Below are 17312 nucleotides of genomic sequence, written 5' to 3' on the forward strand. Positions count from 1 at the left end.
TATAAATCATTTTATCATAATTTTCACCTGTTCTGAATGTTTGTAAACAAAAAATTCATCATACAGTGTTGCCAGATGCCAAAAAGTAGAAAAGATAGGTAAAATTCTGGTTAACCCTGGGCACCATATTTTCATAAAAAGAATTTGTTTCTAATTTGCCCCGAATTTATTACATGTGATGTAATGAATTGTATGTAGAGTCACATTATCATCATGGACAATTGTTCTATGTTTCGAAACTTTAATTTTAATGCAGTGTTGCCAGATACCTAAACTATAAAAAATATTCTTCACAAGTTTTTATGTATGACAAACAATTTCTTTGATGATGCATCTAAAATACAATTAAATTATAATAAATTTCGATATGACTCCTTTAACCATGTTAGCCTATCTGTTTGTCAGTTGTGAATGTTTAACATAGTGTTGCCAGATGCCAAATACTAGCAGACATAGGAGGATTTTGTAAAAAATACACCATACATGCCATACACTCTCAGAGCTTTTTGGGTGGGTGCGGCGTGCCGCACCCACCCTATTCTCTGACTATTGACCTTCTTTTTCACATGCCGCATTGTTGAGAAAATATTCGTGCCGGTTATATCCCAAACACCCACAGAGGTGATAGTTTACGGCGAGTTTTGTAATTATTACTTGATTTTGATATGTAAGTAATACGATAAAGTCGTCATAGGCAGTAATGTGTTTGTATTAAAAGAAATAACAAAAATAATTATTTAAGAAATAGAAATACAATTTGGAAATTGCAGCAAGATTTGCAGATGTTTTTATTTGAACAGAACCAGTTCACCAGTTTTGCTAGTTTTCCTAATCTTTGGGCTAAATTAATAGCATCGTGAAAACCAAACAGTCAATTAATTTATGTCAACATTTCCTTGTTTGACATCGCATGCAAACATTATCTTATTTACATAATGGTTTTGACCTCGAGTCATGAGTGGTGATTCATTGTTTAGGCCAAGTAAAATAAATAACGTGTATATCGTCCCCGCCCTCTCCGATTTTGGAGATTTTCAAATATTTTAGTCATTTTTCCTATTGCTTCCTTACTTTGTTTATAAAATTGTTGTGATGAAATGACATGTTTAGAGGTTCTTGGTTATCATTTATAAACACATTGCAAACACTTTCTTCAAGCTAGGGGTAGGGCTTTGGGGAAATAACAAAAATATTAGGGGCCTCCCCGATTTTATGATGTGTTGACAAACATTTGCCATTGCAATTTTACACAGAAATGAATGGTAAAACAATAACACGATAACAAATAATAAGGACCTCCCTCACCAATTTTTGAAAAAGTCCGGACATATACATTTTTTTACTTGGCCTTAATTGGCATACTCCTCTAAATATTTTACCGCAAAGTCCTATGGTGGAGGGCTATTTTGTTGTGAAGTCCTACAAACTTGGTGACTAAAAAGTAGCCTGTTGGTACATGTTTTACCGTACAGTCCTATGGTGTGGGTTTTTATTTTTTTATTTTGTTGTCCTAATTCGATTGCTCTTAGTTCGTTATTTATATAACTTCAAACACAAACCTTCTTAGGGATGCACCATTAGATTCTCAGGGTGGGGTAGGAAGTTTTTAAAAAAAAACAAAAAACTTCACCCACTTCATGAGCAAAAAAACCTTTCCCCACCAACTATAAAAAATAAAAAACTTTCCCCGACCCCAACTTCCTACCCCCCTCTCAGTATCAAATGGTGCGTCCCTTAGTTTAATTCTTTCAATCAAAATTTCACTCCTCTGCTAATGATGACAAGTGATAATCGAAGTAATACTGCATTAGGCCAAATACAAAAATAAACATGTTTCACGTCCCCTCCCTCCTTTTTGGAGGTTTCTTCAATTATATTTTTATATTTTGCAATTCAGTTATAACTTTTTAAAAATTATGTCTAGGGAGTTGAGATGCTTTCTATAGCTTTCTCAATATACAAGAAACAATTTGGAAGGTTTCGAGATCATTAGAGGGGGCCTACCCCTCAGAACAACAAATAAAAAGAGGCCTCCTCCTTTTTGCAGGCATTATTGTGCACGCTAAAATAGCTCTAAATATGGGTATTTACATCGATTCTGCGATACAAAATAAAAAGGCCCCTCCTACTCCTTTTTTTCAAACACCTGGACGTGAAACATGTTTTTTATTTTACTTGGACTTATCAATATGGAACTACACCTTTATCTTGACAATTCATTTGCTCGCCCTATTCCTTTTAAAGGAATTTTTATTTATTTTGAACTTGACTTACTCATTCTTTCATTTCTCTTGACAATTTTTCATTTGCCCACCCTATTCCTTTTAAAGGAATTTTTATTAAACCTTGGACTTTACTTAACCACTTTAACATTGACATAAACTTTCCAGTTAACATTGTTTACAAACATGGTTACAAAAGTTGGAAAAGGAATTGGCCAATCATATCTTATCAATACACATACACTCTTTACCAGTGTTCCATTATCATGATTATGACCAGGTATCTGATCAAAAAGTGTTCCCAGAACATAATTTTGAGTTTAACAAGACATTCTCGATGTACAGGGTGTATCAAAATGGTTGGTACCGGGATATGTGACATTTTCAAAAATATAAAATTGCTAAAACAAATAGAAAGGGGAATATGTTAACTTATTGTTTCAATAATCTGAAGATAATAGGTTGATGCATCTGGGAGCTACAGTCATTTAAAGGGGCATTTCGTGATCCACAGCCTCATCCCCCACTTTTCCCAAAAAAAGTTGAGATTTTTATATCACTGGAATACTCTGGCTACATAATGTTTATGTACAAAATATTTCTTGCAGATTAATTCGTTTAGCAAAGATATCGCGAAATTTGAATTTCGTTCTGGTGCACCAGAACGTACAACGTATTGTCTATGGAGCCGTGCCATACACATAATCATGCATAACTCGCAAACGCAAAATTGGAATCAACTGAAATTTTGGGAATATGGTTTTTTCGTGGATATGTACTGAAAAATGTCATAAAAAGAGGATGCTATGATCACGAAATACTCCTTTAAGCGAAGATCGACTTAAGCATTGTTTTACTTACACAGCACAAGATGAATAGGTTCACTGCTTGAACTATTTATTGCATACATGCTCTCAATCATTATCTCACTTCAGTCTACATAAACATAAAATTGCTGTACACATACTTTTAGAAGGATAGTTCCCGAAGTCTCTGCCTTACGACTCTTACAGTGTGAGGTGAAGCCTCGTGATCTTAAATGAGCTTAACACCTGGGATAGATCCATTTTGTAACTGCCCGCATCAAATTTTGAAACATTTTGAAACGTTTTAAAATCATGTTTGCATGCTCTAAATCTTCTCTGCACTTCTCCATAGCTTCGTGTCAACCAGTAATTCTTCACTATGAAAGCACGCTGAAGTGTTGAATACTGTGGAGCCATTCCAATAACTCTTACCAGGTCTAACCTAACAGACACTGTCTACAATCTATCACCATTCTGCCACACTATCTACTTGTAATCTCAATGCATCTTATACTACAATTTAATTTAACACTCTACAAAGTGTTAATACACAAATTTCTTTAAGGCGTGGGGTATACTTGAAGTACAGGTATCTGAAGAGGGGAAGCAACGAATTACCCCCGAATCACAGCAGCAGGTAGTGACTGGGCCGCCGGCCCGCCGAGTGTGAATATGTATTTAGTTTGGAAGGTTCATGTTTGTTCTAAATTTTGGGGTGTTTTTACAAAATTTAACATTTTGGTGATATTTCAAACAAGCGACATGCCAAAGACAAATCTTTGGGCACATACTTTGTTATTGTTAATGCAGTTCGTTTCCGCATACCTTTGTTACCATTCGCTTTGGTGATTTACTATATATTTTGTGACTGCAATTTGGCGTTTTTAATACGTTTGAAGTTTACCAAGAAATTCAGAAAAATATCTGGTCATGGCCGTTTCTGAATTTCATTCTGATCTTCGGATCATTGTGATCAACAGAATGCAGATTGGCTCACGATAGATGTCGTATTCCTCTATGTGGGTCCCTTGATGATAAAATTACTTTGAATTCCTTGTAACAACATACACATTTTCGTCTGGAAACAGGGTTTCAGTTTTATTATGGCTCAGCAGTAGTCTTCGGCGCCGTATCAAATCTCCAAACAAATAGTTTTAGGGGTCATATCATAATTTATTATAATTTAATTGTATTTTAGATGCATCATCAAAGAAATTGTTTATCATACATAAAAACTTGTCCTATTTTCCATAGTTTAGGCATCTGGCAACACTGCAAGTTAAAGTTTCGAAACATAGATAATAGTTTTCCATGGTGATAATGTGACTCAACATACAATTAATTACATCACATGTACTAAATTCGGGGCAAATTGGAAAAAATATGAAAATAGGGTGCGCACAGTAAACCAAAATGGTATTGAAAACACAGGGTGCACAGGGTAAACCAGAATTGTACCTTTTCTACTTTTTGGCATCTGGTAACACTATATGATGAACTTTTTTGTTTCCAAACATTCAAAACAGGTGAAAATTATGATAAATGATTTATAATAATAGACTGTGATTTGACTGGATTGACTAGATTCATACATGAAAGCTTGACCTATTTGGGCTATTTTGCGTAATGTAGCTTTCATAATTTTGGGCATCTGGCAACACCGCATTAAAATTAAACTTCATTTATTGTTTCCAAACATTCAGAATTGTTGACATTACATCACATGTATTTTGGATTTTTACCAAATGTATGTTTTTCTGGCAACACCTTCCTTAGAGAAATAAATTTCCCCAAGCTGTTCTTATTATATATGTCGGGGGCAAGGTATGTTCTACCAATAACCATAACGACAAAATCGTATCGCCAAAATCGGTAAAAATGGCATTTTTCAAATTTGAAAAACTTGCAGTGTTGCCAGGCCCGAAATCGATATTTATAAAACAAATCTCTAAACACAACTACGTTTGTAGATAGGACAAGGATAAGGCTTTTTTATGATATAATTTATTTTTAAATACCTACTTGTATATTAAGGCAACAAGGCGTCCTTTTAAGGGCAATTTTCACTTTTTTAGCTCCAAAATAGGCGAAAATGATAAAAAACACAAATCGGGCCGTTGCCATGGCAACGGACTTCAGCTGAATTTTCGAAATGCATTTTTGTAACCTCCAACCAAAGTCCTTTCACCTCAGCAAGAAAAATATTTTTGACCGTGGCCAACCCTACTAAATAAATATCTGATATTGCACTTTTTTGAGTTCCGACTGATTTTGCTTGATCGCGTTTTCGCGTCATATATTCAGCTCTCATTCTTAATGTGCCAGAAAAAAATTAAATAATACCGACCTACTGACCCAACAATTTTGGAGCTGAAAGGGCAAACAATTTTTTTATTGTTAACAAAACAATTTTACTAAATGAAGGTGACAATGCCTTTATTCAAACGATTTGTAGGATCCTATGGATGAGCAGTTCACTGAATAGGCCTTTATGTTTAAAGGCATGCGTAGGCTTATTCACGTAGGATTAAGGGCGCACCAGATATCAAGGGGGAACGGCTGGTTAGTTTTTTGAAAACAAAACTTTTTCTCGCCATCTGAGCAAAAAACATTTTGCTCTACCTCAAACCAACAAAATTTGGCTCCACCCCAGACCAAAAATAAATAAAAATATGCTCCACCTCGGACCAGGAAAAAAAAGAGAAAAAGATTTGGTGTCAAGGGTGCAGGGTAAAAACAAAAATGGTCACAGTTTGTTGTTATTATTTGATTATCAGCTTTTAAATTGCAATTTATATCAATATAAATCATATTTAATATTTTAGCTTCGAACTGATAAGTATTTCTTGCGCATTTGTTCGTGAAAGGTTTTCATCTAAAACACCTTCACTAGTCTAATGTACTACATATTTTCACGAAAGTCCCGATGTCAAAAAGAAAGCTATATGCCACACTCTGTGATTAGATGGGAGCCATGTAAGTGGGGATGGATGTATGGTTTTTCGAGAGAAATCCTTACACACGAGTTTATGTTTTGAAGAAAATAATCATCCTATACAATGTTATAAGACATGGTCCTCCTTTGAATAATGTCGCGCGAAAAACTCACCATGTGAACTCATTTTAACCTAAAAATAATTGTTTGAGGAAATGTAGGTGGTGCTAAAAATAAATTTGCTTCACAGAGGTGGAAGTGGTAAAAAAAATGAAACGGCCCGAACTATAATACCCATCCCGTCCCCCCTAGAGATGCGTCGCTACAGTGATGCGTCGCAAAAGCAAACATTATTACTGAACGAAATCGAACTCAACAATAGCCGTAATTTGCTTAGTCATGTTCGTTGTGTCCGTTATTTGCTTAGTCATGTTCGTTGCGTCATTGGACTAACATCCACACAGGTTTATAATGCTTCGTGATACATACCAAGTCGTCGGCAAGTCATTCTCAGGCTAAATTGAGTAAAGGTATTTAGAGTTCCTAAGGATGAGGAGTTCAAGGAGTTTTCTGTGCCAAAAGCTCATTCCTAGATGCTCAATATCAACAGATTAGCCTATCTGCAGAATAGCTGCCCTGCAACATTATTATGCATTATGAGTTCAGTCATGTACATTTTTATACTCCGGTGTTATACATCATACACAGGGCAGCTATTAAATCGTGGAAACTACGTTATCATAAATAATATTGTCTCAAATCATGAATTAGAAGTATAGAACAAACATTTTGGTGTTACAACTTCCTTATAATGACGATTTGTATGGTATAACTATAAATCTCATCTCATTTTTATTAACATTTTTCACCTGCATTTATACTACCGTATACTAGTTCGCATGTTTTATCTAACATGTGTATTTTTATGAAGTTTTTGAATCTTTTTCCGAGGTTGGTACTCGGTACAAATGACGCACTCTGGTAGCATTTATGGCCATTTGGTATATATGGTCATTTTCTGGGCCAATTTTAGTATATGGATTTTTTTTTTTTAAGTCGAAATTTACTCAAAATTTGGGGGAAATGTTAAAAAAAAAACAAGCGTCTTGAAAAATGTCTTGAAAAGTTGGTATATTGATGGGTCCAAATCCTCAGCAATACACCCAAACCAACTTTCGACACACCCAAACCAACTTGCCCCAGTGGACTGCTGATTGACTTAAGGGGGTACTACACCCCTGTGGTAAATTTGTGACTATTTTTGCATTTTTCTCAAAAACTAATAACACACTGGTAACAAAAGTTATGTATATTATTGGGGCAAGGAATCCATTTACTACACTGAAATTTCAGTGACTCAAGACAAGCGGTTCAGTATACATGATAGGAAATGAGGTACATTATAGCGGTACCTTATTTCTTATCATAAATAACGAACCGCTTGTCTTGGGTCACTGAAATTCCAGTGTAGTAAATGGATTCCTTGCCACTATAATACACATAACCTTTGTTACCAGTGTGTTATCAGTTTTTGAGAAAAATGCAAAAATAGACACAAATTAATCGAGGGATGTAGTACCCCCTTAAAGATATTGGTGTTCTTTTACATTTTACGGTACAGTCATATTTATAATGAATATCATAAATGACTTATGACATTGTACGCGCCGCGAGATGAATAACTCACTATAATAAGTTTCAAATATCCTTCGTATTTAGCCTGCAAATACCAAGATCTTGCATAAACCTAATAATCGATCTATTATAATTATGCTCCACGGTGATAATGCTTTATTATGCACTTTCTGTTATTCATAATAGTTTTTCTGCTACTGTATAATGGGCACTTGCACCAGTGGACCAGAGCCTAAGAACTCACAAGTGAACGGAACGAAGACGCACCCGGATCAAAACAACTCCAACATGGGTCTAAATATTTATTATTTCCCCGTATCTCAGCCATCGAGGTCTATCGTCATGTTTGCGAAGTTAAATAAATTGAATTATAATGATAAAGCTACTGATATATTCAAAGGTAAGATCAAGCGCGTTGTCAACGTGCATTATTTGTTTACAAGTAACCTAACGATCGAAATCGATGATCATGCATTGGCACCATGCGTCAACCGTCTTGTAATGGAGGGAGGGGGTTGGCATTTGGCCTGAATTGTAAAAAAAGTGGCTAACTCGGGCTAACTCTTGCTCGAGAAACACCAGCAACGAATTTGCTCACGGATTCGTGGCTAGTGTTCTTTCGTATCAAATTGTCATTCAACAAAGCAAGCTTTGCGTTAGGCCAAGTAACAAAAATAACATGTATATCGTCCGGACTTTTTCAAAAATCGGTGAGGGAGGTCCTTAATATTTGTTATTGTGTTATTTTTTTACCATTAATTTCTGTGTAAAACTGCAATTGCAAAGTGTTTGTCAACACATCATCAAATTGGGGAGGCCCCCAGATATTTTTGTTATTTCCCCAAAGCCCAACCCCTAGCTTGAAGAAAGTGTTTGCAATGTGTTTATAAATGATAATCAAGAACTTCTGAACATGTCTTTTCATTAAAACAATTTTAGAAATAAAGTAAGGGAGCAAATAGGAAAAATAACAAAACTGTTTGAAAATCTCCAAAAATCGGTGAGGGCGGGGACGATATACATGTTATTTTTGTTACTTGGTCTTAGAGAATATGCTCGAACAAGCTAACTCCAGGATTGACGCCCATGGTAAAATGGTTAGAAACTTCAAATAGGCCTACTTGCTTTAAAATATATACGAACATGTCCGTTTTAAACTAAAAGCAACAACAAAGCCGATAAGAGAAGTTTCTTATAACTACATGTAGGCCTAGGCCTACTAGGCCCTACGTATTGTTATTTTTTTTTTTAATGTAGCCTAAAACCTGAGACGGTCTCAGCCTAAAACTGAGACTAGTAAAAAATATTCTCAATATAAAATCATTTGTCACTCATCACGTTGATGAATTCACTCAAGAGTGACACGCTCTTATCATATGTGTAGGCCTATTTCTACACAATGGCACATACGATTAGGACTGGGAAGTGAGTCTAGCCTAATTGATCCAATATCAATAATCTATCAATGAAAAGATGATCGGAATAAAATTAGGTTATAAAAGACTATAAAATGCATATCAAGTTATTCTGTAGGCCTACATGGATCACAATGGCCTGATTACCGTAGGCCTATCACAACCCCAGAATTCCAACTTTAAATTCCAGACCAACTTGATTATAAATTTATATGAAATATGACATGTTAACATGTTTTTAACATGTTTAACATATTCAATGAAGGTGTGTTTTGGGGCGGATAGGTAAAAATGAAGTTGCAAAACTCACTGCTGAAAAAAGTGCATTTAATAAATATAGGAGCATGTATCATGTTTATAGTACAATATTATAATGAATGAAGGTCTTTTGGGGGGGGGGCGGATGGGACAACGAAGTAGCAAAACTCACTGTTGAAAGAAAGTGAGTAGGCCTACATAATACTTTTATTAATAGAAGTCTTCGTTCGTGTACATATGACGTAACAAAAAAACCACTCAGAAACGTTGTTCTTACAAAGTAGGTCTATTTAAAGACCTGAAATTCAGAATACAATATAATAATAATACTTTCTGTCAACACACAATAATGCTGAGGCATGCAGAAGCTCACATTTATAACAAGGAAATCGGATTGTTTCTTTATTATGCGAAAACTTGATTATTTCATAGGTTGCCTTTTGTCCAAAATAATTCGTTTTCATAGTTTAGTTTGCTATAACCTGATATTTAGGAATCGGGTAGCAATATTGCACAGTATTTTTTGTGGGATATGAGAGCACACCAGACATCGAATTGCATTCTAAATAGGCCTACGAGAAAATGTCCTAAGGGGCTGATGCAAAAAAGGGGGCCTGAAAAATGCTGACCCTCCTGAGGCGGGGGGCTGAAAAATGACCTCAAATTTTCCTAGGGAAATTTAGTTTATATGCTTTTCTATAGGGTTGACCCATAATTTTCATTTAAAAAACGGGGACCCTGACATTTTTGAGGTCTGAAAAGGGAGACCCCGAAACCTTTTGCGATGACATTTTTTTGCATCAGGCCCCCCTGATATAATATCAAATTATTTAGATTTTTTTTTTAATTCGCGATATATACACATTTTATGGCAACGAATATGATTTTTTTTCAATAAGCTTTATCTATTGATATGTACTTAAAGTAGCTGGGATGAAAAGCCGACATCAATTGAAAAAATTTTGACTTTTCATATTGAAGGTATAGATTTTTTCCAAAAAGACCTATATATAGTTGGTGTTTTGGGGGAAAAAGGTAAAAAATTTCCTAGGCCAATGATGGACAGCTTTTACCTCATATCGTCTCAGCTACAAGTAGACTTGATTTTTACGGGGATTTTTACGGGCCTGTGCTGTGGGATGCTGTTAGGAGAATGCGAAGATCGACAACAAAAGTCGCAAGCTCACCCCTCACGTTCGCTCAAAATCGTCGGGTTTCCCCGTTGCTGTTCCTCTTTTCTCCATTTAAATATTTCGTAACCCCAACTTACCTCTAACGTAATGCGATATTGATATCAAATGAAAGATCATATTTTTCTCTTGTTTAATTACAATGTTAAAATCATTATCAAGATAAGTCATCGGTGGCAACACATAGTGGCGTACGTGAATGACAAAATATGTCTCCGAGCAAAACGTTTTTGAAGGATATGCCACTAGTAACGGAGTCGATACTCGTCCACTGTTATCTCTCATTGGCCCAATTCCATTTAAAGTTGAAGTTTAAGGTTCAAACTATTACACTGTATCTTTCAGAGGAAACAGGGAAAAACTATTATTATTATAATTATAGGACAATAGCCAGCTCTAAACCTATACGCCACTATGTGAAACGGAAAGTTTGAAAAATCACTCTACGCCACTATGTGTTGCGACCGACGAATTATAATATCAAAATATGTTTGAATTCATTTCACCACGCTAGTATAACGATTTGGTTTTGTTTTGATTTTAGGAGAGCATAAAACCCCCGAGTATGGGGCAATTAATCCAAACCATACTGTACCAGTCATGGATGATGGTGGCTTTGTCATTTGCCAAAGGTAAACGGTTTTGTCCGATATTTTTCCTTATCTGTCTTTCTCTCTTCTACGCCGTCACTCAGCTCCCAAAGGCCCACCATCTCCGAATTCCGGGGAGTAGAGCCGAAGCCCGTGATTAAGCTCCTGGGGTCCAGCTATAAAATACAAGACCCGCCCTATTTTACTGCACCCTCCCCCACAAGAAACGGTTATATGACCTACTGGGACATGCTCCCACTAAATCAGAATCAAAGAGAGAGGGAATGACTTCATGCATAAGGCTATACCCAACCCATGAGTGTATTTTGGGGGGCTTTGGGGAAAAGCAGGGGGCGGCAAAGAAGAAGGGGCGGTGGAAGATGAAGGGGCGGTAAGAAGAATTATTAAAGAAATAAGGCGGGACAGAAGGGGCGGCAAGAAGAATTATTAATTTAAAAAGGGCGGAAAATGATTGAAAACTAATGTAAATACCTTTTTGGTCGCCAACAGGGCCACAGCTCGAGGTGGTGTGGGTAGGCCTAATTGGGGGGGGAGGTGTAACACCTCAAATTCTTTTAATTCTTTGAAAAAAATTTACTCCCTTCCCCACTTTTTAGATTTTCGAGAGCCATCCTGGCTGGAAAAAATTGGGTCAAGCTTTTCGTGCTGTTGCTGCAGGGGCGGCAAAATTTACATTTTCTTTAGCCCCCCCCGGTAGGAGCGGCCACGATACGCACCTGCAACCCTTCCCTTTTCACCCACTGGCGGCACACCTGTCCCTCGTTTTGGATCAAATACCCTCATACTACATTCCCTTCGACACAAAATTCCATGCACATGTTAAACGTAAAAACCTAAGGATACACGACGTATTGTCGAAGCAGCCAAAAAAAATCGACTTTCATTATTTAAATCAATATATTATTTAAAAAAATAACACTTTGATGTTTTGCAAAAGTTCATTCTACATACAAATCATATACTTTGAAAACATGATTGATTTATTGTTTTTAATGAGTACTTATGTACGTTTTACAAAAGTGTTGTTGTTTCAGCCCTCTTTACAACATAACTCAAGAGCCACAGGACCTACATATTAAGCATATCTGTGATATTTGAATTTTTCTACACGCTCGCTATGATAATTGATATGATCAATGCAATTTTTGCCAAAGCTCGCTACCATTCGCAAGATGATGTGAAACTACCAAATCGCAACAGTTTAAAATAGTTGCTAACCTTTAATAACAAGTTTGTTTTGTCCACCTTGAAAACAGTGTCACAATTGTGAAATACCTAGCCGCCAAATACAAAGTAGCAGACCACTGGTACCCGTCTGATCTCAAGCAAAGAGCCAGAGTTGACGAACTGCTGGATTGGCATCATTCTACCATCCGAGCAGCTGGATGTGACGTCTTCAGAAGCATAGTGAGTAGGCCTATAATATCACTTTTGTCAGCATCTAAATTATCCAGTGAATCATCATGAAATCGTATTGACTTTCTTTTGGGCTATCCAGACTGTGCCACAGTCTGGATTCGTCTCTGGGTAATTCCGTCTCTGAAAGTAACCTGAAGTAACCTGACCACCACCTTCTGTTCTCTCCAAACTCCGCTCCAGGGGCGTAGCCAGCTTTCTTGGGTCGAGGGGGGGGGGCAAAATAAAATTTCGGGGGCACATACGAGCTCATACGAAAAAAATTGCAGCTGCATCATGCGCAGAGACTATGTTTTCGAACTTCCAAAAAAGGCTCTATTTAGACGATGTGCGCATGTAGCGCGCATGTATAGCGCGCAAAAATTTTGTATTTTACACTAATTTGGCCCATGATCGGGCTAAATTTTGGTAGAAAATTGGCTCTTTGCCCCTTTTCTTTTCCTTTGCCATCCTTATTTTCTCTTTCATTTTTGCCAGAGGGGCACTTTTGTCTTCCATTTTTTTGTCAGGGGGCACGCTGCCCCTGCCACCCTGCTGGCTACGCTACTGCTCCGCTCCTAAATATTTAGAGCTAAAACAATACCTTCCCCTTCATGATGCCCACACACCACTGGATTACATAGCAAAATTGAGTTATCGTCAACATACCTGAACCACAGTGCACCTGGAGTGCACTGTGTGTTGATCACTCACTATTAATCCACTACTTTTTTTGACCGCGAAATTTTACTTTAAACCGCTCCGATTTCTCATGTTTGTATTGATTAATTATGGATTTGCGATCGTTATCCACGGACCAGAGGGAGTGTCGTTTCTCCTTAAAAGTGATGTAATAATCGGATTAACTACAAAAGCAATAGAGGAATACAATTTTGAGGAGATCGCCCTGCACTACAAGCAGATTGCACTAATCACCTGTGTATACATGTCAGCAGACATAGATTAAAACAATACCGTTCTTTTCAAAAATACTAATCTTACAGGTGCGAGTGATCAGCCTTTCTTTGTCATCTATGTTTCAATGTATAATAGTATCGCGTGAATGTTGTAGTGCAGGGCGATATATTCAAAATTGTATTCATCTATAGCTATGGTATTTAACTGCACTAGTAAAAATCCAAAACCACAGACATAGTAGACAAAAGTAAACAAAACTAGAAGTGTATAGTAGTTCTTCGACCACAAAGACAGTCGTTTTGTCATTTGGCTGTAGTAATGTAAATGGGAGAATGATGTGTGAATATTCATAACCGATCGATACCTTGCCTCACTTTGTTGAGAGCAAGCCAACAAAATTCGCTATAGGTTTGCGTGGCTAATACAAAAACCGTGAATTTGGCGTCCCCTCGCCCCTGCTTTACATGCTAACCGCCTGTACTTTTTTATTTGTCACTTTGTCACTATAGATACTATATCCAGCACTTATGGGGAAGGCTAAGCCAACATCTGAAGAAATGGACAAAAGTTACGATGGACTTTATGAAATGATGACTCTCTTGGAAAAATCTTACTTAAAGAATCAAAATTCCTGGTTGGTGATAAAGTTTCCATTGCTGATCTATTCATTGCTAATGAGGTAATTTTGTTTATACAATTGCATACTTTTTATTCTATCTCATGTCTTTTTAAAACCATTTATCACGTAAAATAACTCGAATATAATTGAAAATTGAAATAAAAAGACTAGTTTGCGTATGACGTTTTGCGTATCGCCTCTGTTGAGATGCAGGTACCTGCTTATACGGAGTAAAGCTGGTTTCATACTACCCTGCCGCTTGCCGCTGAGCGGCGTGGCGCACGCGCATTGCAGACAAACGGACACAATCAAGGCTTGTCATTGGTTGAAACGCCCTGCCGCTCGCCGCTGCGGCAAAGTATGCCGGGGGGCATAACCAATCCAGATCCAGATCCAGATGACGTTTTGTCAACCGGAGCAAAAATGCTGTACTGCGCAGGTCAGAAACCAATCACGTCGCGCCTTTGCTCTGACGTCAGACGCAAATTTGTCTTTTTAATTCGGTCTTTCAAGCCTTTAGGACTATAATAATTGATATAGTTCATTTGGCTTCCTCGAAAGAGTGACACCGGTGCGTGCCCAAATGCTTGTAATATTCAATCGCGTAATGTACGCGAGCGAAGTAACTCTGAATAGACTCTGAATAATGGTCTGACACAGTACTTACGTCACTCTCTCGAGGAAGCCAAATAGACCAGAGAGTTATTTTTATTAAGGTTTCATTTGAAAAGTTATGTTTTCGTAGGATTGTTATGAGTTTTAATACTCTATGCCCAGGCCCGATCAAGGACAAATTAATGAAAAAAGTTTCTTTAAACAGGGAAAAAAATGTCTATTCCCATCATAATAAATCACTGCATACTGACGAGTAATTTGTTCTTAGTCTGTGTGGGGCGAAAGGGTGTCAATTTTCATGAATCCTTCCGAAGAAAATGACATCCCCCTAATAATGGAAAAACAATTGGAATGAAGGCTAATTATACTGTTGTGATAGTAATTATGCTCTGTGGATACTTTTCTCACTATCTAAGCATTAAAAAGATTTAAAATATTAATATTCTAAAGTTTTAGGAAGGTTTTTTTGTTCAATGACCAAATGACGTCCCAACATAGAGGCACTGTGCTGCAGAGTTTGGTATGGTTTACATTCATTGTCGATGCACCACTGCGAAAAATCGAACCGCTCAACATGCTCAACTTAAAAAAGGGTTGAATAGGCCTATATCATAAACTTTTTGCACAATTGAGTTTTGAATACACAATGACGTTTTAACCATCAGAAAATGACGAATTCTTCCGTACCTTTTAACACATAAAAGAATAGAAACTTTATTTGTGGGTGTGGTCCCATCAAGTATACAACACTAGGATCCACAACATGCTCATCATCAGGCCCAGTTCTTTAACCCCAAAACATTTGTACATACATTGAATAACCTTTGAAAAATTGGGTACAAAATCTCATACTCTGCAACTTGAGGTCAAATTTTGCACTATGTTGTTTAATTGAGGTTAGTGAACTATGCCATTGGGATGAGGTCATTGTGGTCCATAGTGCAAGCTTCCGTTATAAAAGATGTCAACTCTTATTGCAAATACTTACTTGTGCTTTATAATTTATCTGTTTGATTTTTTTTTATCCTATAGGTGGTTCAAGCAACCATGTGTGGGCGAGAAATCTACGGAAATCATCCCCAAATTAAGGCGTGGATGGAACGTGTGCGGGAGGCATGTAACCCTGCCTGGGACGAAATGATGAGCGCATGCATGGAACTTGTCCCAGCAAGCGGATAGAAATAATTTAGTTGACTTGTTTAGGTTGCAGCCTTATGCGATAGTAAAAAATATAATTTTATGACTAACCCTAACCTTGTTTTAGCAATTGCATTTATTTTAATGTTTTGTTTAAAATATGGGCAATGAAATGGGTATGAAAATTATTATTTATATGTATTACTAGGCGTGCGTATGCGAAATGTGTGAATTAGTTTAGAAGCTTTTAGAATTGTTACATAACAGAGTTGAAAATATTAATTATGCAGTTGTATGTATATATTTGTCTATTTAGGTTTATAGTATCAATCTCAGTTGAATCGCTAGCTATACGGACAATCGAGTTTATTTCAAAATATTTTTATAAGAAAAAAAATGTGAAATGGGTATGAAACATCGTTTTTCCGGTTATAAACCTAATGATCATTGGGCAATATACTTACAGTATAATTATTAATACATATAATACATATAATAATAACAATAATAACAATAATAATAATAATAATAATAATAATAATAATAATAATAATAATAATAATAATAATAATAATAATAATAATAATAATATGATAATAAATATGTATGGCTCAATGATTATGTTATTAGGCAGGCGTGTCTACGTTCAGCTGAACAATACACAGAAATACATACACAGCATGGATATAATTTGTAGGCAAACTGGATTTTCAAAATAATACTTATATAAAAAATATCTTGTATATAGTGTAAGGTCGAGGACAATAATTGCGTTTTGTTTTTGTTTTTTTGGAAACGAAATAAAGATGTGGGTCCGACGGGACGCCAATCAAACTATTATTAAGCTTGTGTAATTTGTGAAAATTAAGCTTCGATTTATAACATTCGTGGGCAGTGTGCAAGACCACCGTAAATGCATATGGCATGGTTTTGCAGGAGTATTATTTTTTGTTTGTTTTACGAATCTGTTCTTTTACCAAAGATTGTATGGTTTTATTGAAATATTCCAGAAACTGATTTCTGTATTGTTGTTGTTGCAAATAGAGTTCGTGATAATAAGTAAGAGTTATTATTAATTTAAGTATATAGGGTATCCAAACCAGGATCATCATCCAAACTAGGGTAACCAGGGTCACCTACAACCAGGGTCACAAAACCCGGGTCACAAAACGGCCATACCCAACCCAAGTACGATGATCTTGCACTGTCTTGTATGCAACAACAAACAATAAAATACACTCACTATATCTTTTTTTTTTATATAATTTTAAAAATACTACCTATATCCAATTTTAACACCTCAAATAAACTTTTTAACTTCCAAAATTTGCCGAAATGTCACTTAATACGACGCTGCCCACATACACATAACATAACTGATTAGAATTAACATGATTTTAGTTAAAGAAATAATAAATGAAAAATTGAGGTTCATGTTGGTTACTCGATTTCATGATAATATGCATGAATGATTTTATTATTAAAAAGACATGAAAAAATATGGTTTTATATAACTTTTATTTAATTGTTCTTGTGACTATTTACGTAACCGGACA

General features: G+C 36.2%; 1 protein-coding gene across 1 annotated transcript; it reads left to right on the top strand.

Moving 5' to 3' along the window:
* The first annotated feature begins 7784 nt into the window (after window positions 1-7784).
* LOC140172237 (glutathione S-transferase theta-1-like) lies at window positions 7785-16892 on the top strand. The gene is made up of 5 exons (XM_072195544.1): window positions 7785-7998; window positions 11006-11093; window positions 12329-12479; window positions 13895-14064; window positions 15652-16892. Exons 1-5 carry the CDS (start codon window positions 7803-7805, stop codon window positions 15758-15760), a joined length of 714 nt encoding a protein of 237 aa, XP_072051645.1. The 5' UTR covers window positions 7785-7802; the 3' UTR covers window positions 15761-16892.
* The last annotated feature ends 420 nt before the right edge of the window (window positions 16893-17312 follow it).

The sequence above is a fragment of the Amphiura filiformis genome, chromosome 1, assembly GCF_039555335.1.
Source record: "Amphiura filiformis chromosome 1, Afil_fr2py, whole genome shotgun sequence".
NCBI lineage: Eukaryota > Metazoa > Echinodermata > Ophiuroidea > Amphilepidida > Amphiuridae > Amphiura > Amphiura filiformis.

Coding starts and splice junctions, on each gene's coding strand:
- LOC140172237 (XM_072195544.1), top strand. CDS start 7,803: ATGGGCACTTGCACCAGTGGACCAGAGCCTAAGAACTCACAAGTGAAC. Junction 7,999..11,005: donor AGCTACTGATATATTCAAAG/GTAAGATCAAGC, acceptor TTTTGATTTTAG/GAGAGCATAAAACCCCCGAG. Junction 11,094..12,328: donor GGCTTTGTCATTTGCCAAAG/GTAAACGGTTTT, acceptor CCTTGAAAACAG/TGTCACAATTGTGAAATACC.